Raw genomic sequence first — 24751 nt, forward strand, 5'->3', positions numbered from 1 at the left:
TACAGGCACACCTCCCCCTGCACGCATGCGCACACACATACACGCACGGAGAGACATCCCCCCCTCCGCCCCCCACCCCTCCGCCGCCGCGCACACAGACACACACACACGCACACATACAGGCATCCCCCCCTTCCCCGCTCACCGGCACTCCGGACTTGTGCAGCCTCCGACCGCGGGCATGGGAGCCCCGCGTCACCACTGCTCCTCCAGGCACTCCGTGGGCGCGGGCTTCACAAAACGGAAGTCCCGCCCCTACCAGAGGTTTCGTTTTTAGGAGTGCGCACGCCGTAGCGTCCTCCTCCGTGGATCCAATAGGTCACAGAGACTCCCCGCACAGAAGCAGGCCCGACAACACCAGGCACAAAGGGGGAAACCAACGCACCCAGAGTGGTAAAAAATCAAACTCAAACCTCCCAGAAAGCAGCAGGCAAATACAGACAAAACCTGTTGCCTGAAGCCCCTCTAGGAATAGACCAACCCACACCCAGAGTACGGCGCACCAACAGAAGCCAGACCCATAGCACAGCAACCGGAGACAGTGACGCTGCAGGATAACCACGAGGGGTGCATGCATGAGCAAGTCCACCAAAACCAGAACAGTGGAGGCTACGAGCCGTAAGGCGACAAAACCAACGCACCCAGAACCATAATGCACACCACACCATGTACAAGAAAGTCAGAGCGAATCCCAAAAAGAGGAACACACAAGCCGCACGCCGTCAGCCAGAGGGAAGGGAGAGCATGCGGAAACATCCAGGACTGGGACCCCCTGAGGCAAAGGCAGCAGCCCAGAACCCAAGCCGGGCAAGCAAGGTAAATCCCCCCAGCCGAGCCCGCCTGCGCAGGGCTGCAACAGGAGAAATCCCCATACACCAGAGCCCACTAAGGCAGGGCAAAGCGCCCAAGACGCGAGCAACTCGGGGCTTCTCCCATCTCGTGGCCCCCTCGGAGCTTGGTGCATGCTGGGTTGGTGTTATATATCATGACAATAATTGATTTATGCTATGCCCTTTGAATTGTGTTTTTCTGAATTCAAATGAAAATGAAATGATGATTGTGATATAATGATGGGTGCTAGACAAAATTAGTGGGTTTGTTGTTGAAGGGTTTCTCATCCTAGGGGGTTTAGGGGTATTGAACCTCCGGTCCTGTGCACCATAGTCTGGCTTACATTATTCCAATAATTAGATTGGTGCAGTCCCAGTTGCCTTAATCCCCGTGAATTGTTTGAATTTTACGTCATCTCGACGTGGACTTCTCAGCAGGAGCTTCGGGCACGGGCACTCTTTCATTTACAAACTAAGCACTGCTGGTTGTACTACTGTGCCCCCCTGTTGCACAGTGCCCACGTGCTGCTGGTGCCCAGCCCAGGTCAGACCAGAGTCCACGGGACCGAGCGCTCCCTTGAACCCCGACTTCCTCTCTCTCTCTCTCTCTCTCTCGAGTCGAGACATCTGTGTTTTGAAGGCTCGCTCCGGCTGAGGGGATGCGTTCGCCAGCTGTGCGCTGCTCGTTTCCTCTTCGAATAACTGTGCTATGATGTCAGTCTGTAAAATACAATTCCTGAGATATCCAATGTTGCTGTGATGGCCCGCCTGGGCTTTGTGAATAATAACTGCATCAGCCCTGTGGTGAGGTGCATCATTAGAGCTGTGTGAATAATAACAGCTGTGAGCAACAGCATACTCTTGCACACACTCAAACTGCGCACCAATTCAAAGTTTACTAATAAATTTATGCAACGCATTGTCATACACAATGCCAATAACTCAAACTTTAATGCTGCGAGACCTATTGCATTGCAAATGCTTGTGGATGCTTTCCTGTTGCTGCATGAATCTGACTTTTATCTCTGTGTCTCTGGTGGTTTCTCATGCGAGGAATTAAAGCCTCATGCTGAATGCATCCTGAGTATTTTTTGATGCACTGTGCAAGAGCAAATTTCATTTCCAAACAAAATCCCCTTTATTAAAAGGTGCAAAAGCCTACATTTAAATAGCACGTATACTAAACATGATACTTTGTAGTAGGTAATCATACTTAAATGTTATAGGCATATAATTGAAATAGATAATTGCTGATTTAAGTTAGCCTCACCGTCAATGCCATGCTAACTGAAATAATGCATTAACATTCAAAGGCCTGTTTTCTCCTTTAATTAGTTGTTTGCACGAAATGTTTTCTTCTCTTTGCTGCATATGTAATTTTTCAGAAGCCGTCTGTTAGCTAGTGAATAGACACTTGTTTTGTGTTAGACAACTGATAGTGAGGTTCTCACTGGGAGGAAAGGAGACAACATGAAAAATGAGTCATGAGAAGAACAGTCAGGACAACAGAATGCGAACAATGTACATTTCCAAGGTCTAATGTCTAAAGTCTATTGTACGTGTTTGAGAAGATGGGGGGTGTGCCTATTCCCATGAGTTTACAGAAACCCTATTGGAAAAGACAGGAGACAAAAGAAAATAATGTTGCAACCTAGAATATTGTTCATTAATAGTAGTGCGTGTTCCTACAGAAGTGGCCGGATCACTTCCTCGACTCTGACAGGGGACTTATCTTTGAGTTTCTGATACCTCTCTATTTGAGAGGTTGCTTTACCTGTTTTCATTGATTTTCAGGCTTTATGCATATGCATTGATTCTCTCATCAATACTCTCCATTGAGTATCTGAACTGACACCCTTCTCTATATTTTTCCAAATTATTTAGATTAGGGAACCTCCTTTATGGAATACACTTGCTGTATTAGTACAATTTGTAGTTATTTTGACTAATATATTGTTTTGTCTTACATTGAAATATCAGTTATTGGATTATATTCATTTTAATGCTGATTCTCAGGATGCTAATTTACTGATTGAATGATTAAATACCAAAAGAACTGAGAATAAAACCCTTTACCTCATTCAAAAATCTATTTATGGACTCTAGTAAAATCCATTAGTGACTCAATATGTTATGGGATATTCATACCCCAAAAAACTACAGATTAATTCATTTGTTAGATATCGGGGAGAAGATATTTGCAAAAATAGTGTTAGGCAAACTAAAAAATTGAGTAGAACAGAATTCAATTGTCCCAGTAGAACAGGGGGGATTCAAAGAAGGGCATTCTACTGTAGACCATTGCTATGCTCTCTGGGCACTTGCCCGGAAGTCGATAGAACAAAAGGGAAAAATGTACTGTTGTTTCGTCGACTTCCGGTCGGCCTTTGATTTGGTGGACCGTACAAGCTTATGTGAGTGCTTGATTAAATATGATATCCCAGTAGGCCTACTGGCCATTCTAAAAGAATTACAAAGAGGAAACTGGGCCCAAGTAATTAAGGACACTCAAGGGGCACTGACAAAGAAAATAGCCATAGGAAACGGGCTAAGACAGGGCTGCGTCCTGCCCCCCCTCCTCTTTTCAATTTGTCTAGCAGACCTACCAGCAGCACTGGAAGTAGAAAGAAGCACAAGCCCCAGAATGAGCGTTAGGAAAGTAGCAAGCCTGCTATATGCGGACGACCTAGTGATTATTGATCAAACGGAGCTAGGGCTACAGAGAAAATTAAATGCTTTTAGAGTCTACTGTGAGGCTAAACTTTTAGTGGTAAATATGGACAAAACGAAGATTTTATGTTTTGATAAAAGGACCAAAAGTTTTAGCTGGTATCTAGGTCAAACAAAATTGGAAATCGTAAATGATTATAAATACCTAGGCTTATGGTTTAAAAGCTCACTAAAATAGGTTACACACTTGGAAGCCCAAAAAGCTAAACCGTAATCTTCCATCAGTAGACTGAAAAAATGTAATAAAGACTATGGGGTCATGTCACATAAACCAATGTTAAAAACTTATGAAGCTATTATCCCGCGCCAAGTACTGTATGGGGTAGAAGTTCTCCACTTAAGTGTCAAAGGAGGGTGGGATCGGGAGGAAGGTAAGGCCCTAAAAATGCTATTGTCCCTACCAAGTTCAGCCATGATACAGGCAATTAGATTAGAGACTGGAACAATAGCATGGAATAGTCAGGCCCAAATGGCCCTGGCAAGATTTTGGAAACGACAAACCCAAGGGGGGGCGCAGAAGGTCTCACATTGGTGCAGTGAGGAAATCCGGCATAGCAGCCTAAAATTGGCAAAGGAAGCGAGAAGGAAAATAAAGGCGATAACTGGGAGCCTAAAGGTGAGAGCAAAACAGAATCCCTTAGATGTAGCTTTTACCAAGAGTTTACTTAGGGCCCAAGGCATGGAGCAATCAAGGACCCTGGACCTAGAATACTTGAGAAAGAAAAAATCGGTCCAATGCACGAGAAAATAGTGGGAGAATGTAGCTTGGTACCCGTATCTAGAAACCCTGCCAAACCACAGGTTTAGATGCGAAATCTTGAAGATACGAATTGGAACTAACCCATGGCTAATGGAGGGGAAACTAGAGGCAGAAATGCTATATCCCGACGGAACATGCAAATGCGGGCTTGGGACAAAGTCTGAAATATTGCACATATTGTTAGATTGCCTTATGGTTTTAGAGGTTAGAAAACTGTTTTTACTGCCACTATTTGTAAAATATGGAATAAGGTCACAAGCTCAAGCCATTGCGCTACTGATAGAAATGAAAAACCTGGATATCGCAATTGCACTAGGAAATTATATGAGAGGTGGAAATTGTTTTACAAGGGAAAAACTTAAGCAAGAATAGGAATTCATTTATCTTTAAACCCACCTAGTCAGAAGACAAATGCTTAAGACCAAAGATAACTATAGACCAAATGGTTTTAATCTATGCTGCTGAGGAGGAAGACGTGGGTAAAGTACCCTTTTAACTTTAGGGTCTATGTTATCATTGTTTAATTATGTTTTTATGAGGTTTTAAACTTTTGTAACTGAGTCTAGAAAATTGGAAATGCACAGGCTGCTAGAGGCGATGGTAGATACGGTTTTATTACAGATGTATTAAGCAAAGCTATCCGCAAAGTAACTGTGGGATTTTAAACGCTAATGAGTTTCTCCTTGTTGTTGTCTGGTATTGTATAGTTTATATATTTATAAGATCTGTGGAGTTTAAAGACTATGGTCTAAATAAACAGAGTTCTCTCTCTCTCTTTCTCTCTCTCTCAATATGTTATTGGATTGATGTAGATGTTTGGTCCTTTTAATTTCTCCTTGTCAATGAACAAAGGTCCGTAATACCAGTGGTGGGGGTTATTTAATGATTACACCCAAATATTAAGATATAGACAACCCCTCTCCCTCAAGCACCCAAACTGAGGGGCATATTAGCAAGAACCTCGTTAAAATGATCGCCGTTTTAGCGGCAGGAAACTGCTGCTAAAACGGCGATAATGGTCTTGCTAATATGCGTTATAGAATTCCAATAGAAGCCCAGGTTAGATGTGCAGGACATCTAACCTGGGTTTCTATTGGAATTTTATAACGCATATTAGCAAGCCCATTATCGCCGTTTTAGCAGCAGTTTCCTGCCGCTAAAACAGCAATAATTTTAACGAGGTTCTTCCTTATATTCCCCTGTGTTTTTTGTAACCTTCTGTAGGAGACCATGGTGAAGAGCGTTGCAGTAGTTGGAGCTGGTTGTGCCGGATTAGCAGCCACCAAGCAATGCCTGGAAGAGGGGCTGGAGCCAACCTGCTTCGAATTGAGCGATGGCATTGGAGGTCTCTGGAGGTACAAGGTAAGTGCTTCATTCTTATATAACAATGTTAACTATATCATAGTGCATGGAATGTTGATCCTGCCTTTTTTAATAGCCAGTCTTCTGAAGTTCTTTTCCCTCTATTCTAATGTCAGCACCACAGATAGTGACTAATGCCTGCAGTCAATAGAAAAATGAAGACACGCCCACAGTTGATTTGTAACTGGAGACGGCATTCATTTGTGCCTTCCCCAGGAGAGGGCAATATAAGGGTTGGGACAACAATGAAATGCAGGGCAGATGTATATTAAGTTGATAGACATTGAACGTTCAATATCAATCCCTTGCAACTGTCTAGGACAGATACGTAGGCTTCAAATGTTTATTTTATTTTGGCTACTAGTATAGTATTCCAGGTAGACACCTTTTCCATATCGGGCATATGATACAAGGCTGAACTGCTGGCACAGGTAAAAGTCCGAAAATGTGAAGGTTCAAGGACTTCCTTGACCGTAAAGGATTATACCTCTTCTAACCAGACCAGAAGAATGCCTAGTGAGAAAAGTACTCATGCACATTGATGGGGGTAAATACCGTTGGTTGATGTGCATGCTGACGTTGGCCTCAAGAAGCAGGATTGTGAAGTGGAGTGTTAGAACCGGCTATCTCTAGTTGGCAGAGGTATACACTTCTGACAAATAGAGACACACCTTTTCTAGTCAGGGCAAGGGGATCACACCCTTTGATAACCCCTGCTCACCCCCTTGGTAGCTTGGCAGAGCAGACAGGCTTATCTCAGAGGCTGTGTGTTAAGCATTTATGACCACATACAGTAATAAAGTGAATACACTACAAATGGACACGACACAGTAGTATTATAAAAATAAGTATTTTTATATAAGGCTTAGCACAAGACCAAATAACGACAAAAATGTACACAATCTTAATAAATACTCGGGGAAGGGAAAAAGGATAGTTCAAAGGTAGTTTCTTCTTTAGCACAAAAGTCTTTAGTATCAAAAACAAATCTTCTTCTTGGCAATTCAGTTCTTAGCAACAGGGTAACTCACACGGGAGCTACACGACGTCGAGGCAAAGTTAATCCCAAAAGGTTCGGCGTCGACCGCGAGGAGCGCTACGTCGAGCCCGGAGTCACGCGGACCCCCAACAACACAGTACCTTTGGAAAATGAAGCACACGATGATCAGCGGCGTCGAGCAATCCGGCGTCGCGTCTTCGGTGTCGATCAGGCCTCAGCAGGCGTCGTCGTCGATGATGCGGTTGCACAGAGTGAGCAGCGCTCACGGCGTCGAGAGGGCACGAGGGCGATGCGATCAGCAGCGGTGCAGACACGAGGTCCCTTGGAGCTGGAGCCGTACTCCCACTCACTGGCGATGCTGCTGGCGTCGGTCGGGCCCGGCGGCCGGTCGTCGAGGAAGCGGGACACTGGGGCCGTTACCCACTACGTCGAGCTGGATTCGGCGACGTCCGTCGGCGTCGAGATTGCTGGTTCTTTCAGAGGTGCTGGATTCACGGTTCCAGCAAATAGCACTTTTAAGCAGATTAAGTCCTTTAGCCCTGTGACTTCAGCAGGAGACTGGCACTCTTCCAGTCCTTGGAGATTTTCTTTGCAAGCGTGAGAGTATACACACACTTCCTCTCTCCTGGTTCCTTGGCAAAAATAAAGAAGCACTGCAGGATTCCCCCCAGCAAACAGCACACTGGCAGAAGGGGTAGGCAAGTCCTCAGATCAGCAGGCCTCTTGTCCTTGGTTACAGGGTTCCTTGTCAGAAGTGATCTGATTTCTTAGTTCAGGGGTCCTTCTCTTATACCCCTTTTCGGCTTTGATCCCTTTGTCCATGCCGGGGGCTTTCCCAACATCCTGGGTCTGTTGTGGGTGGAGCCAGGCAGAAGCACCTGGTCTATTCACTGAGCAGGGCTGGGTCCTCAGACGCCCAGCAGGAGGTGGAGCCAGCATTGACACTGGCAGGAGCAGAGCTATCGGCCTCCTGGCAGGAGGTGGGGCTAGGATCGTCCATGGCAGGCACAGAGCCATCAGCCGCTTGGCAGGAGGTGGAGCCAGCATTGTACCAGGCAGGGCAGGCTATCAACAACTACTCTCCCCCTACTCTCAACGCAAATGTCCCACTCATCCCACACTGACTCATCCAGACCTGTGGAGCCACCCAGCTCCTGTCACACACACGCAAGACCAGCAGAAACCAGATATGGTTAGACAAGAAAATAGACACTTTCTAAAAGTGCTATTTTCAAACCCAGAGTCCAAAAACCATCCACACCAACGGATGCGTAATTAAACCCCGAGTTCAGGGATACCAAACTCGACATTGCACCATGCTCCCCGAGCCAACTAGGATCATAGCATTAATAATCCCGGCGGCCCATTCTAACTAATGGAGAGCAGGCTACCTCGCAATAGTGAAGAACGACGATGGCTGTAATTCACTATTAGGACATGCCAACTTGGTCAGGCGTGTCCTACCTTATACTTACAATGCACCCTGCCCGTGGGCCTACCATAGGGGTGACTAACATGAAGTCAAGGGAAGGTTTGAGGGGCTGGCAAGTAGGTATACTTGCGCAGCCTGCGTGACAGCACTAGGCTGCACGTGGGTCTCGCAATGACCGACCCGTAGACATTCTTTTACGAGGCCGCTCCTGTGGGTGGCACAACACGTGCTGCAAGCCCACGAGCGGCATTTGTATTTACAAGCCCCGGCACTCCTGGTGCACTAGACTAGGGACTGACAGTAAACCAAATAAGCCAAACATGGATACAATAGATACATCAATTTAACATAGGGAGCACTTGCGCTGTGGCACTGATCAGCAGTGGCACAGCGCCCAAAGCATATACCAGCAAAACATCGTAAAACAGTGGAGGCAAACAGAAAAAATGGAGGAGAGACTCAAGTCAATGATGTCAGGTCTAACATGGAGGTAAAGATCTAGACACATTTTACACTGACGCTGATCGGCAGGTGGTGGAGGTATTTCTTAGGAAAATTATTGCAATTTTGAATTAGTTGTGCTGAATGAGTAATGTATTTGGTAGATGTATACAAGCAATATACATCTACCAAACATGTCTATGCGCACAACCGGGCCAGCTTAGGGCCTCCCTATCATTTTAGTCCTGATGTTAGCCAATATCTTTAGATTTTATGAAAATTACATGGATAATGTACTTCCATACTGACAGGGAGCTTTTAATATGTCCTCTTCATCACTGGTCTGTTTTTGTGTTATCCACACTTCATGCACAGTTGTAATTCTGCTCACTACAGCATGCACCACTTAAGTCGCTGGGTAACTTCAGTATGAGTGAAGGCATTCTGCCCTTTAACAAGGAGCATATTAGCACACAAAGTTGTAACCTTCAGTGCCCGGGACTTCTTTGGTAATGTGTGCTTTGTGAGACCAAAAAACAGTTTTACGTTTAGCCATTGTTTTCATTTTTTTTAGATTGATAAGAACCCAGCAGCTTCCACAACAATAACGTTTTGCAAAAACCACGATAAAGCAACCATTGTCAAAGTCAAAAGAACGGCAGCCAACGCCTGACCTATTGGTTTTGCCAATGCTGGTTATTGTAAGAATATAGAGTCCTTCACAACATAGATGTCTCAGTAGTCCATTTTACGTGTAACAATCTCTTTTTGTGGACTGGCTGATATGCATTTCTGAGAGTGCCTGATACTTGTTTCCATTATGGTCGCAGGAAGAAGTCGTGGCTGGAGTAGCCAGCATCTACCAGTCGCTGGTAATGAATTCCTCCAAGGAGATGTCTTGCTACAGCGACTTCCTCATGCCCACCCACTTCCCCAACTTCCTCCACAACTCCAAGTTTTTGGAGTATTTCAAGCTATATGCGGATCACTTTGGCCTCATGAAACACATAAAACTTAAGGTGAGGAAAATCTAAGTCATGAGAGGGTGGTTGTTATAGTATGTATCGTTGTGTACTTTGTAAGTAGCATTGTAAACTCATAAAAAATGACACTATAAATGCAAGAAGTACTCATCACCTTCCATATGTTATTCGCATTTGTGTAGCTATTGCAGTTTTGAACCTGGGCACCTCCTTGCTTAGATTTGGGAAGGCCATTGTGCAAACTGGAATAACCACAGTTTGATATTGTCAGTTATTGTGTCGTTGTTTTTTGGGTCTAGTTTGAAGAGAGCCTCTTTAGTGTTAAGTTTCGAAGTGGTATGTTTGTGTTAGTGCGAGTTAATGTGAATGTAAAAAAGGTTCGATGTAAGGAAGAACTTGTGGTATCTTATATGTATGCCATAGTCCAGCAAACATCTCCTGTGGAAAAACAATATGCATACAGGAATAATTATCCATAAAATGTATGATCATACATCAAATTACAACATTTAACAAAAGAGTACACAATACCATCAAATACTACCCGGACAGTCAGTCGTACAATGGCCGTATTTCAAGTACATATAAAGGGCCTGTTTCACGAAGGTAAACTTACATTTTTGTGTACGTTTTTTTAACAATTTATTTTGTATTTCCGAACTACAAGATACATTTTACTAACAGTAAATTTAAGACTGTAGAGACTTTGTTTATAAAAAGATAGGCCTCTACCATATTTTTATGTGCGGAGTCTCTGCAGTTGTAAAATTACTGTGGGCAAAACTAAATTTGAAGTTTGTGAATACCCCAAAAATAGTAAACTTATACAGAAGTGTTTACCCCTGTGTTTAACATTACTAATAGTAATTGGTTCTTATAGTTTTTTTTTATTTTTTTTATTAGAAATGTATTCAAAAATATTGCCAGGTACACGTTATACATCCCAGAAGGTCACATACTGTGGGACAAAGTAGGAATGTTAAGCATCGCGGCAAGAGTACATCGGACACAGCCATTTAGCCGGCATCCCGGGGGCCCGGCGGCATACAGTGCGGTCAGTATACAATGCCAGAAGTAGCGTTTCATGATAAAATCAGTGCCTTATTGGTGCAAAGCGTGGCGAAGGTCGCACTCTGTCCTCAGCCTGCTTATGCTCCGCCAGTGTCCGCAGGCCGCTTGACCAGTGTCCCAGTCGTTTGTGTACCTAAAAATCTCTGACATTTCCAAACTTTCTAAACTATCTACCCCAACTAACCCCCACCCACATCCCAGTGCCAACTGCTGTGTGTCTAATGTCGTGTTCATGATGCATCATCAGCCAAGATCCACTACGCTACCTACAGATCGCCACTGCGGCGGCGACCCTCTGGGCCTAATACTGAGTCAGTGCTATGCTACGGGAACCACCACTAGGGAACCCTTGTGGCCGCCCAAAGCCCCGTGTTCACAGTTCCTCTCGTCCCTCCGGGGAATCCGGGGCCTCCTGTGCCTCTGCGCCGTCTGTGTCCTCCATCTCACTTTGCTGAATGTAAGCCTGATATAGCCCCCAGAAATTCTTTGGCCTACTCCTAGGTGGTAACAGCTCACTGTAGTGTTCGGATTGCGTGCAGCAGTAGAGTAAGTCACCTGCCCACTTCTTCTTTGTGGGAAGCGGGCCTCTTATCCAGCATATGGCCACTACTCTTCTGGCCATCATTAGGGCCATGTCCACCAGGCGTCTCTGGGATACTGGGAGAGGCTTCGAGAAGCCCAAGAGTGCGAGGTCCTGTCTAATGGCTAGCTCTGAGCCCAGGATCACACTAAGTTCCGAGAAGACTTCCACCCAGAATTTATGAACTCCCGGGCAGTACCACGCCCTGTGGATGAAGTCCGCCGTCAGCGCATGACACCTCTCACACTCCGCCGACTGCCGGAGCCCGTAACGGTGCAGCCTCTCCGGGGTATAATACACCCGTTGAAGAAACTTGAAGTGCACCAGCCTGTGTCGCCCGTTGAGTGAGAGTCGTTTAGAGCTGGCGCAGCAGTAGCGCCACATATCGTCATCGATCGGAAGTTGTAAATCCTTTTGCCATTCCTCTCTGGCTTTCGAGTACTGTGGATGCTGGTGCGACACCCCCAGTTTGGTTAAGGTGGAGACTAATTTGTTAAATGAGGGCGTTTTAATCACATGCGTGAGTTCCGGGGTCTCCGGCGGCTCCGCCATCTCAGGGCCCAACAGATCTTTCAATGCACTCCGAGTTCTGTGGAATTGGAAGCGTTGTAGAAGCGTAGCAAAGAGCTGTTCCCACGACCCGACAATGCCCTCGACGAATAGGTCTCCCATTTTGGCGATTCCCAATGCCCGCAGTGCCTCTGAGACTCCCTTTTCCTGCAGCGGGCCGAGCCAGAGTGCCCAGTCGATCGGCATCAGAGGCGAGTATAGAATGCTACAGTCTCGCGCTCGGGCTAGTGCGTGCCAAGCATGGTTGGTAGATTTGAGCGAGTCTAGTTGACCGACAGCTCGGTCCACCGGGAGGCAAATGGGGAAGAGGCTCCGCAAACAAGCGTTCCAAAGTCACATGTGGGACACGGGGGTCCCCATGTATCCAGGAATGTAAATGGGCTGCCTGTGCTACTCGGTAATGGATGTATGACGTTTGAACGCATACATTGACAACGCGTACCTTTACAACGCGTTCGTAACAACGCAAGTTGTTACCACGCATTGCGCTGGGGGGCGCAAAATTTATTAATTTAATTTACTATTCCAACACCGGTCCCCGTGGATAGTAGGGAAGATGTTGGGATAGTAAATTAAATCATTTACTATCCTTGAGCGCCCCCCCAGTGCAATGCGTGGTAACAACTTTCGTTGTTACGCCCGCGTTGTAAAGGTATTCCGTGGTAATGCTTGCGTTCTAAACGCTGCATAACATAGTTTATGCCTGCCGGGAGGTCCATTAGAAGCTACTGCGGTGCCTTTTTCAGATACATTCGTGCCTCAACCGACTGCCCTGTTGGACCTTTGGGGTAATACACCACAAACGGCCCAGGGCTACAGGGTCTCTAGGTCCCAATGGGCAAATATGCTGACGCTTTGACCACATATGTGGCAAGGAAATCTAGATTGTCGAGCATAATATGTGGCATATTTTTGTCATTACTATCCAGCGATTTTACATTTAAATAGATTAATACAAAAAGCCATCCCGGTATTAGAGAACATAGGGCGTGTTAAGCATTTAATCGATACACTTTCAGCACACCCTGATAAAATGGAAGCCTGTTTTATCACTATGTGTTTTCTACCTACCACAGTGAAGAACTTGGTGAAAATGCTGAACTAGCAGCAGTAAAAAAGCTACGCTTTTTTAAATAAGCATTGGTAAAGCCAATACCTATAGATTTTTATTTTTTATTTTTAATGATTGTGTTTCTTCATTGATTAGAGGTTTTGGCATGTGGCCTTGTTGAGAGCTGAGTGTGTGAATCCAAAAATTAGGCAATGTGCAGATGGATGACTGATGGATACTTGAGTCCATGGAAGGATGAATGGATGCGTGGTTGCTTTTATGGATGTATGTATGATGGATGAAATGATGAGTGAGTGCATAAATAAGGGATGGCATAGCGACTAGATGGATCAATGGATGACATAACATAACGATAGATGGCTAGATGAACAGACAAATGTGTGGATGAATGTATAAGTGAATGAGCATATGGAATCTCAGACGTGTTGATTGTAGAAGTCTGTTCTCTACTTCCATAGTCACTGCTCACTCAGCCATTCATCAAGTCATCATCATCGCTTTCTTTATTTGAAATACAGATCATAAAAGCACAAAAATTCACATTAAACAAGTATAATAAAAAATATGTAAACATGTTATCGCAAAATGCATTTCTAGGTGTGGAGCCCATTTCGGAATACAGAAACCCTGCAAGGAACAATTTGCCACAAATCTAATCAGGACATTAATAAGTTGGGCCAAAACAACTAGCAGGCATTCATCAAGTCATATTTACCCACATTCACCTTCCACATAATCCGCACCTTCAGTGACTTGTCCATCCATACAGCGCCACCCCATTACGTGTACATGCATCAACGTTTTTTGCAAGCGCAAATGGTGTGATTCATATAAATCGACCGTTTGTGCCCGCAAAGAGGCCTTTTGCGATGCATCAAAGGGTTAGACACTCGCAATTTAAGAACTCGCAACTTGCAGTTTGCGATTCCTTAAATGCAATGCAAGAAGCATTTAGAAATAACAAATTCGTAATTACAGAGAAATTAATCTGGTCTGTATTTTGCAAACATCTTGAAAAATGCACTAAAGTACATTTTTCAAGGTTTCAGGTTACACACACACATGCCCTTGGGGCATGTGTGTGTGCAACATGGGTGCACATCACAATTTCAGGGGTGCAACAGGGTGTCATTTTGACACCTTTGCACCCTTAAAATTGCATGGGCAATTTGCGAGTATCTATTGGTACTCGCAAATTGCGCATGCAATTTCCCATTCATTCCTATTGGCCTAGGCCCATAGGAATGAATGGGTAGCCATTCCTAAATTAGCGACTCGCATTTTGTGAGTTGCAATTAAGGAATCTCTAGGAATCGCTATTTTAAAAGCGATTCCTACATGCATAGGTTTTTGAGAGTCCTTAATTGCGATTCCTTAATAATCACAATTAAGGACTCGCAAAAGCTGTTCTTGATGCATGTGCCTGATAGTCTCTATGTTATGATCCCTTAATATCAAGCCCAGACTATCTACGGGGCACAACATCGAGGACAAAATATTGAAAAAACAATATCAACAGGTAGGTAGGCATGGATTTTCTTTTCCTAACTTGACATGTTTGTACCTAAGTGGTATATTCATCTTCAAGGTACGTAGATGTGGAGTTAGGAATAGTAAATCTATACCTCCCCATATTAATTTACATTTCAATATTTTGTCCCTCAATTGTCTGTCCTTAATATTCTTGTACCACAATATTCGAGGGCTCGATAGCCAGAAGTACAATCGTGCCTGCTCTGTCCAGATCGCAGCTCCTACTCCTGACAAAGACACCATTGACTGGCCAGGTTTGGCGGTGGGAGCACTCTAATATGGAGTACGCTCCCAACCACTGTCAGCTTTTGTTGTGATCATTTACACCTTTTCCAAGACTCAAGCTGGATTTAAGTCCTGACAAAATAACTTTGCACAAGATGGTGTAGAGAAATAAAAGAAAGAAGGATTTTTTAAAGCCCCTCACACCTTTACATGGGAAAGAGCAGATGGGAAGAGGATTCCACAAAAAGGCAATCAGTCCAATTAAATAGAGCAGATTTTATTCCACTCAATCAACATCTTCTGTGCGAACCCAGATCATAAAGCCAGCAGAACTGAATCGGCTGTACAGAGAAGGTCGACTAAAAAATAGAGGGCTTAGCCAGCCAGGTCTGGCAAATCGAGCAGGCATCAGCAACCACAACTCTCCCTCCACAGTGACTAAATGGCCATGTTCTAAAGGAGTTACAGAAGGATTCAAACACTATGCAGTTGTAAATTTTGTGAAAAGTGATCAAATATATGATACAGCATGAGGAGGGAAGCCCAGTCCAGAGCTTTGAGTGTTCCATTACCACTTGCTACCAGTTGTACACTACAGTGGTTTGAACATTGCTGATGAATCTTATCGAGGAACAAGGAGAGGAGAAGAACTGGGTGCAGTGAAAATCCTGCATACCTCATTTGAAAGACAAGATAGGTTACTCCACCTTAGGTGGAAACATGATGGTCCTTTTACACTCTGTTGAGAGTTTCCAGAGAGAGCTTAGAGTGTCTCTGCATGCTAAAGGATTGGAGTTTTGGGGCTCTCGCCTGCTCATCCTCTGTGGTCTGTGTCTAGCCAGAGAACATGAATATTTCAGCGCTAAAGAGGTTGATGCAGAAATTGGGTAGACAACACTGAATGTGATTCCAAAGGGAGGAAATGCGTATTTCATGAGTTAGGATCAGTCAGGTCTTTCCTGCTTGAGGTGGAAAAGATACAGCTGTGATTGTTTTTAGTTATAGTGACAAGATAATGGCCAAGCATTTGGTACAGATCTGATTGGGATTGGATGGGTGATCAATTTCTTGTAACACATCAAAGACTGGAAAAGTTAGAAAGGCAAACATTGAACAAAGGTGAGCCAGGTGCTTTAAAAGCAAAGAGGTAAGTGTTTAGAATTATCTATGAATTCAAACATGGAAAGTTATGTGGATATTAAAAACTTTTGCACGTGCCTCTTCATTACAAACAGGTACACATTGAGCTGCCTTTAAGAAATATATAGAAATATTCCTCAGTTTAAAGAATGTATCCCATTGAAATGGGGCATTATAACTAATGGTGCATGCGTATTCTGAATTAATATATGATCAGATGAAAGTGAAGGGTCAATGGGGAACGAATTATGCAACACACTAAATACATTCCTTAAAGCAGAATTATACTGTGTGTAATATAGAAGTATGACTTAAAAATGTTCACCACCAGTGAGACAACGTGGTACAGGGTGTCTTCTATGTTTATGAGGAAGCCACAGTTAGATATTGATAGCCATTTTGGATTGGTATACCATAGTCAACGATCACAATGGACAATAAACAATGGTAGTCAACTGAGAGTCCGGATTTAATCCAGAACTTGACTCAATCTCGGGAGAGTGGTATCCAAATATTTATTATGTGGCTTTTAAAATTGCCTTCACGTTTATAACCCACTAGTACTGTGCTGTTTTTTTGTCAAGACAGGCATGTTCTCATCCATCAATACCGTGGGAGTAAGCCTCATGCATACACCGTGTAGATAAAAATGGTACCTTAGCTTTTGACATGTTAAACATTTTGTTGGTGGTGATACTCTAAAGCTTGTTAATAACATTGTAAAATGGGAGTGACTTGGGAGCAGTGCCAGGGAGTCCCAGTAGCACTAATGTAAGGTTCACCAAATGCTCTAAATGGTAAATGAGAGGTCCACTGGCAGCAGAAGGTGGCTTCTGTGTGTTTCTATTGATCAATGTGTGGCCCGGTAGGAGTGGTATAGGCCTCCAAAACTGGAATCAGAAGCTTGGCTCGGGCTTCTGCTCTGATGGCATCTATTGTTCAACCTTAACCAGCTGATGTCCTCACAAGGGGGATGGGGAATCCCAAGCAGTGCATAGAAAGTACTTCCTTAGGCTGATCCAAAATGTGGATAACCATTTTATCAGTCAGTGGCTGAAAAAAGCATAGCCCAAATCAACCAATAGCAAGAAGAGGCTGACCCAAAGCCCCTAGGCCCTGTCTTTATATTTGGTTTTTGTCAGAGTTTCAAACATGTCACTAGCAAATGTGTAACATAAACAGAATGAAAACTTAGACATACCTAATTTCGGCATACAAACATTTATAGCTACTGGTTTGGATACTGTGGGCCTAATACACAAAGGTAAACTCACACTTTTTTGTAAATTTACTATTTTTTGTCATTCCAAAACTAAGAGTTTCATTTTACTAATATTAATATTAGGATGTATGACGTTAGAACGCATACATTGACAACGCGTACCTTTACAACGCGTTCGTAACAACGCAAGTTGTTACCACGCATTGCGCTGGGGGGCGCAAAATTGATTAATTTAATTTACTATTCCAACACCAGTCCCCGTGGATAGTAGGGAAGGTGTTGGGATAGTAAATTAAATCATTTACTATCCTTGAGCGCCCCCCAGTGCAATGCGTGGTAACAACTTTCGTTGTTACGCCCCCGTTGTAAAGGTATTCCGTGGTAATGCTTGCGTTCTAAACGCTGCATACCCTCGGTAATACCTTTCCATGTCTGGGGCTCCTAGTCCCCCCATTTCATAAGGGAGCATAAGCGTCGTCCATTTAACTCTGGGCTGCTTGCCTCCCCATGCCAGTTTTACAAGTACTTGCGTTAGTTGTCGAAAAAACGCTTTCAAGAGTACTACTGGTAAATTATTGAAGAGGAAAAGAAACCGAGGGAGCACCACCATTTTCATGGCTATTCTGCCCGGTAGGGATAGCGGAAGCCTGCACCACACTTCCACGTCTTCAACCAGTTTCGCATAAGCCACTCCGTAGTTCTCCCGAACCAGGACATCGGGGTCAGTATGGAGTTGTATGCCCAGGTACCTCACCGAGTCGGTGGTCCATTTCAGGGGGTACTCCATGTCGAAAGGCTGGGTCGTGGGGGTCAGCGGGAAAGCAATGGATTTATCCCAGTTCACCCTGAGCCCGGAAAGGGCGCCGAAGCGCACAACTTCCCGTAGGACGGCCGCAAGGTTCTTTTCTGGGTCGCGTACATAGAGAAGGGTATCGTCGGCATATGTGGATATGCCGATTTTATATGTAGGGAAACTGATGCCTTCCAGACTGTGGTATTCCCTGATAGCACATGCCAAAGGTTCCGCCACAAGTGCGTACAGGAGAGGCGAGAGGGGACAACCCTGTCTGGTTCCTCTGCTGATATCAAATGGGTCCGAGACCCTATCCCCCAGTCGTAGCCTCGCGGTGGGCCGGTAGTACAGGGCCCCCAGCATCTGTAAAAAGGGTTCCCCCAGCCCCAGTTTCCTGAGGACCGTGAGCATGAAGGGCCATTCCACCGAGTCGAATGCTTTTTCCATGTCCAGGAAAACTGCTAGGGCCGTGTTCTCCTGGCGCACATGTTGCATTGTTCCCAGTAAGGTCCTGATATTTTAAGTCAAGTTTCTATTAGGGACAAACCCGGCCTGTTCGGGCGCCACCAGCTCTGGTACCAGGAGAGCAAGTCTCGTGGCCAGAACCTTGGCAAATATTTTAGTGTCCACGTTGATCAAGGATATAGGCCTGTAAGAGCTGCAAGCCTCCTGGGGCTTTCCAGGTTTCAAAATGGTGATTATAAGGGCTTCCCTCATGGATTGAGGCATACTGCCTTCCTCACAGATGTCATCGAACAGGGCTATCAGGTGCGGGATCAGCTTGTCCTTAAACGACTTGTAAAAGCCCATCGTCAGCCCATCCGCGCCCGGGGCGCTACCAGCGCGCATACTTGCTAGTGCTTCCAGAATCTCGTCCTCCTGAATCGGGGACATCAAGAATTCCCTGTCCGAGTCCGGCAGAAAGGGCATAGAAATGTGCTCTAGGTAGTCATCAATCTCCGCCTCTACTCGCAGTGATCTAGTTGTGTACAAGGCGGCGTAGTACTTCCGGAACGTTTGGAGGATCTCATCGTCTTCGGTAGCCACCTCACCCTCCGGTGCGAGTAGTTCGTCCACTACCAGGGGTTTCCTGGAACCCCGCATCATCCGAGCCAGCAGTGCCCCCGGTCGCCCCCCCTCCTCGTAAGCTTGCGCTGTGGCATATTTGCCTATGTGCAGCACTTCTCTGTCAGCTCGGTCATGGTATTCGGACAATAGGAGTTTAATTTGGGCCTCGTTCGCGAGTTCAGGGCCATCTTACTAATAGTAATTTTAAGACTGTGGAGATTCCCCAGTTGGGGCGGAGACCTCTGCGCATAAAAAGATAGGACAGGTCTATATTTATATGTGCAGAGCTTCCACCACGAATGTGGAGTCACCACAGTCATAATATTAAGGTATGCAGCGTTTAGAACGCAAGCATTACCACGGAATACCTTTACAACGCGGGCGTAACAACGAAAGTTGTTACCACGCATTGCACTGGGGGGCGCTCAAGGATAGTAAATGATTTAATTTACTATCCCAACACCTTCCCTACTATCCACGGGGACTGGTGTTGGAATAGTAAATTAAATTAATCAATTTTGCGCCCCCCAGCGCAATGCGTGGTAACAACTTGCGTTGTTACGAACGCGTTGTAAAGGTACGCGTTGTCAATGTATGCGTTCTAACGTCATACATCCATAAACTATCTTTCAAAATGACAGAGAAATATTTGCCTATCATAACACTTTCTGTTCTCCTCCCCAAGGTTCTAAAAACACTACGATTCAGTTTTGTGCTTTCTTTGCATATTTACATTTAGGAAACTTCACCCTCATTTAAGGATGTAATCGAGCGGTACACAGATCCATTACACACTGTAAAAAGTTACCTCTGAGTAGCGTTTGATATCAAATGGTCTACATAGCATAATAGTTCTATATTCACTGTCAGTGCAACTCAGTGAGTTTTGCAGTGATATCAAACTGTTGCATGTAACATGTGAGCCATAAATTAGAACCCTTTCAGGTTTTTTTGTTATTCTTAAGTTGACGAAACAGGTTCCTTTGTGCAATAATAAACACATATTTGTAGGTGATTTCTCTGTAAATGACTATTATTAATGTCATTAAACTCATAGACGCTCATTATGAGTGGACCCAGAAAATGGCGCAAATTTTCCCCACCCTCTGAGTTACCAATATCTCGAAGGATGAGTTGTGGGATAAGCCCTATTACAAGTTGGACTGAGTGCCATCTTAGAAGAAAGGAATTTCCGGGTCCAATTACCATGGTAATTCCTCATTTGCCCTAGCTTTTCATAGAGATTTCCGCTGCATGAATAGATTTGTGGAAACACCACAGATGTCTTAATCAGGATTTAGAGGACACTTGTAATGAGGGTGTTAGAAATGGGGGTTGGCAGAGGTAGGAACCTTTGTCCAAATAGGGACCCTTGCTTCTAGTTAGGATAAGGGGGATACACACTTTAGATAACCCCTGCTCACCCCCTTGGTAGCTTGGCACGAGCAGACAGGCTTATCCCAAAGGCAATGTGTAAAGCATTTGTACCCACACTCACTCAGTAACTCAGTGAAAACACCACAAATGGACACCACACCAGTTTTGAAAAATAAAATACCTTTATCTAAACTAAACAAGACCAAAACAACCAAAATGCAAAATACACAGTTAAAAATATGACTTTCAAAAGGTTTCAAGAACTTGTACCATAGAAAACCAGGATGCGTGACTTTTTACCAAAGTATCTGTAGATGCGTCAAAGTTCCAAAAGCCAAACAGCTGCAGAGTCGGAAAACAAAGTGATGCGATACTCCTGAGACCTTGGGGAGGCGATGCAGCAGTTCTGCGACACACAGAAGACGAGTTGCGTCGAATCCGGTCTGTATGGGGAGTGATGCGTCGATTCTTCGTGACGTTTCTGGTTCGCAGGCGATGCGTCGGGAAAGAGTGCCGCACAGGTACGATGCGTGGAAATCCGAGATGCATCAGCGATCGATGCAGTGGCGTTGAGCGGTGCTGTGTCGGTCCTCTTCAGCCACGATCCCTCGATGCGTCGATCTTAGCAGTTCTTTGCGTTTCTTCTTTCTTCTAGCTCCCAAACAGCAGCAACAACCTCCAGAGGCCTAAAACTGCCACAGGCACCTCTTGGCTGGCTAGAACTCACAACAGCAGAGTTCAGGTGAGTCTTTGTGTCCCTGAGTGTTCAGAACAGGAGGTCAGCTCACTTCAGGCCCTTGGAGATCTCCTTCAAGCAGGGGACATAGCACACAGCAAAGTCCTGGGAAGAAACAGCAACTGCAGGCCAACCCCAGACACACAGCAAGGGCAGTACTTCTCCTCAGTCTCTCCAGCTCTTATCCTTGGCAAAGGTTCCTCTTGAATTCCAAGAATGATCTAAAGCCTTGTGTTTTGGGTCTGATACTTATACCCCAAAATGACTTTGTTCTCTTTGTGCAAGGTGCTCTGAGCCCAGTTCAAACCAGTTCTGGGGGGCACTCTGAAAAGTGCACAATAACATCCATTGTCAGTGTGAGCCTTGGCTCTAGACACACCACAGGGGGGCAGAGCCAGCATTGTGGAAGACAGGCACGGACCTATTCAGGTACAGGTGCTACTCCTCCCACCACTCCAAAAGCAGATCAGGCCTATTCAGCCTAGTGCTGACCCATCCAGACTCCTGGTGCCAATGCACCTCCCCACCCCTGTCGTTACATAGCCAGACAGTTAATCCACAACCAGGCAGAGGCTCACAGGATGATTAAACAAGAAAAAAGCCACTTTCTAAAAAGTGGTGTTTTCAAACACACAATTTAAAAACCATCTTTACAAAAAGATGTGTTATTAAATCCTGATTTCAGGGATACTAAACTCCATTTTTCCATCTGATCCCTATGGGAAGATATGCTTGTAAAATATTACAAATCATTCCTCATTCTGTCCTAAGGGACAAGATAGCCTTACAATAGTGAAAAACGAAAATGGCAGCATTTCACTATCTGGACATGTTACACACACCAGTACATGTCCTACCTTTCACATACACTGCCCAGGGGGGTTCTGTGGGTCTATCATAGGGGTGTCTTATATGTAAGAAAAGGGAAGGTTAGGGCCTTGCAAGTGGGTGCACTTGGCAAGTCAACATGGCACTTAACAAACTGCGCTCAGGCACCGCAGTGGCAGACCTGAGACATCTTTTCACGGCTACTCATGTGTGTGGCACAATCAGTGCTGCAAGCCCACTAGTAGCATTTGATGTACCAGCCCTGGCACACTCAGTGCACTTTACTAGGGACCTACTGGTAAAACAAATATGCCAATCAGGGAGAACCAATCACAACATCATTTTATACAGGGAGCATATGCACTTTAGCGCTGATCAGCAGTAGTAAAGTGCCCAGTGTCCTATAGCCAGCAACAACAGGTCAGGAAATAAATAGGAAGAAGACGCGAAATGTCTGGGGATAACCCTGTAAAAAGGGTCATTTCCAACAGAGGGCCATAGAGGTTTCTTGACAATCTTACTTTAAACAGAATTTAAGGAAGTCAAAAAATTCTTTCAAATCTCAGTTCATGGCTTAGCAATGTGTGAAGTAACATGCCTATTGATTTTGTTTGATTTGAAGAGGTGTCTGCTCTTTAGCAGGATTAAAGTATGAGAAAAGAAGTTGTTGATTGAGCCCCCCATAACGCATTCAAATACCCAATTGAGAGTTTTGTAAAACTGCCAGAAATAAAATGCTGAGGCCTGTCACGCACGCACCTGATACTCTCCCTCTCCATGTACTATCTCTGACATCAAAGGTTAATGCTTTTTCCTGAATTCTTGGAGGGTAAAATTAGAGCACGTAATGGACCTCGACATCTTATTTTTGCCAGTTTTACATTTAGAACTCTGTTTTTGTTTGCGCTATGTTATTAAACTGACAAAAATGAATGAATGAATCAATCAATGCATTTGTAGAGCAAACTACTCACCCATGAGGGTCTCAAAGCGCTGGGGGAGGGGTTGCTACTACTGCTTGAACAGCAGGTCTTGAGGAGTCCCCTGAAGGTCATCAGTTCCTGGGTCTGCTGCAGGTGGATGGGGAGGGTGTTCCTTGTCTTGGCGACGAGGTGGGAGAATGATCTGCTGTCGGCAGTCCCTCATTGGATGCAGGGGACGGTGGTGAGGGCGAGGTCAGCGGAGCGAAGCTGGCAGTTTGGGGTGTAGAAGGTGAGTCGTTCATTGAGGTATGCTGGTCCGGTGTTGTGGAGTGCTTTGTGAGCGTGAGTGAGGAGCTTAAAGGTGATCTTCTTGTTGATGGGGAGCCAGTGCATGTCTCTCAGGTCGGATGTGATGTGGCTGTGGCAGAGGTTGTCGAGGATGAGGCGTGAAGAGGCTTACTGTATGCGTTGCAGTAATTTCTGGAGTTTGGCTGAAGTTCCCGCGTAGAGATAATTGCCGTAGTCCAGTCTGCTGCTGACGAGGGCCTGGGTGACCGTCCTTTTAATTCCGGTGGGGATCCATCTGTAGATCTTGCAGAGCATGCGGAGGGTGTTGAAGCAGGAGGAGGAGACGCCGTTGACTTGCTGGGTCATTGACAGCGATGAATCCAGGATGAACCCCAGATTGCGTGCGTGGTTGGTGGGCATCGGTGCAGCTCCCAGCGCAGTCGGCCACCAGGAGTCATCCCAGACGGAGGCAGTGGAGCAGAGGATGAGAACCTCCGTCTTGTCCGAGTTCAGTTTCAGGCGATTGTTCTTCATCCATTCAACAATGGCCTTCATTCCTTCGGCAAGGTTGGTTTTGGCGGTGGTGGTGGCTTTGGTGAGGGAGAAGATCAGCTGTGTGTCATCGTTGTATGAGATGATGTTGAGATCGTATGATCGGACGATGCTGGCGAGCGGTGACATGTAGACGTTGAAGAGTGTCGGGCTGAGGGATGATCCTTGGAGTATGCCGCAGATGATCTTGTTGTCTTTAGATCAGAATGGAGGGAGGTGGACACTCTGGGTTCTGCAGGTGAGGAAGGAGGTGGTCCAGTCCAGGGCTTTGGTGTGGATCCCTGCGTTGTGGAGGTGTGTGCGTAGGGTGTGGTGGCAGACGGTGTCGTAGGTGGCCGAAAGGTCCAGGAGGATGAGGGCCAAGGTTTGTCCATTGTCCAGCAGGGTCCTAATGTCGTCGGTGGGGCTGTTTCGGTGCTGTGGTTGCTGCGGAATCCGGATTGGGACAGGTCCAGGATGTTGTTCTCGATGAAGGAGGTCAGTTGCCTGTTGACAATCTTCTCGATGACTTTCGCCGGGAGCGGGAGTAGGGAGATAGGCCGGACGTTTTTGAGCTCCTTAGGGTCCGCCATGGGTTTCTTGGGTAAGGTGTTGATCTCGGCGTGCTTCCAGCTCTCCAGGAAGGTCGCAGTCTCAAAGGAGTTGTTGATAATCTTGCAGGGATGGGGTACAATGGTGGAGCTTGCCTTGTTGAAGATGTGGTGGGGGCAAGGGGGTCTGATAGTGATCCGGAGTGGATGGTGTTCATGATTGTGATGGTGTCGTCGACGTGGGTCCAGGAGAGCAGGGGGTCGTTGTGGCTGGAGGGCGGTGAGTCTGAGGTGTCAGTGGCTGTCGGGGGGCCTGGCTGTTGAAGCTGTTGTGGATGTCTGCGATCTTGTGGTGAAAGAAGGTGGCTAGGGAATCGCAGTGGTCTTGTGATGGCAGGATGTCGTTGGTGTTGGAACTGGGGTTGGAGAGTTCCTTCACGATGCGTTGTTGTCCATGCATTCCTTGAAGGAGGTCCTTTTGGCGGTTCGGATGAGTTGGTGGTGTCTGCGGATGGCACTCTTGAGGGCTGCATTGCTGTCCGGTGTCTGTTCATGGTGCCACTTCTCGAGCCTTCGGCAGGTCTGCTTAGATTCCTGGAGATCAGCAGTGAACCAGATGGCTTTTCTGTTGGTGCATCTGTTTGAGGGTTTCTTGATCGGGGCGAGAATGTTGGCTCAGTTGTCAATCCATTGCCTGGGGTTGCT

General features: G+C 45.6%; 1 protein-coding gene across 5 annotated transcripts in view; it reads left to right on the forward strand.

Moving 5' to 3' along the window:
* LOC147747817 (dimethylaniline monooxygenase [N-oxide-forming] 2-like) overlaps positions 1-24751 on the forward strand; it is a 232893-nt gene that overhangs the window by 89849 nt on the left and 118293 nt on the right. For all 5 annotated transcript variants that reach the window (XM_086956176.1, XM_086956198.1, XM_086956206.1 and 2 more), the window contains exons 2-3: positions 5545-5682; positions 9386-9574. In XM_086956176.1, coding sequence (XP_086812302.1) covers positions 5545-5682; positions 9386-9574 — 327 coding nt within the window. The remainder of the gene's footprint in view (positions 1-5544; positions 5683-9385; positions 9575-24751) is intronic.

The sequence above is a fragment of the Lissotriton vulgaris genome, chromosome 1_1, assembly GCF_964263255.1.
Source record: "Lissotriton vulgaris chromosome 1_1, aLisVul1.2, whole genome shotgun sequence".
NCBI lineage: Eukaryota > Metazoa > Chordata > Amphibia > Caudata > Salamandridae > Lissotriton > Lissotriton vulgaris.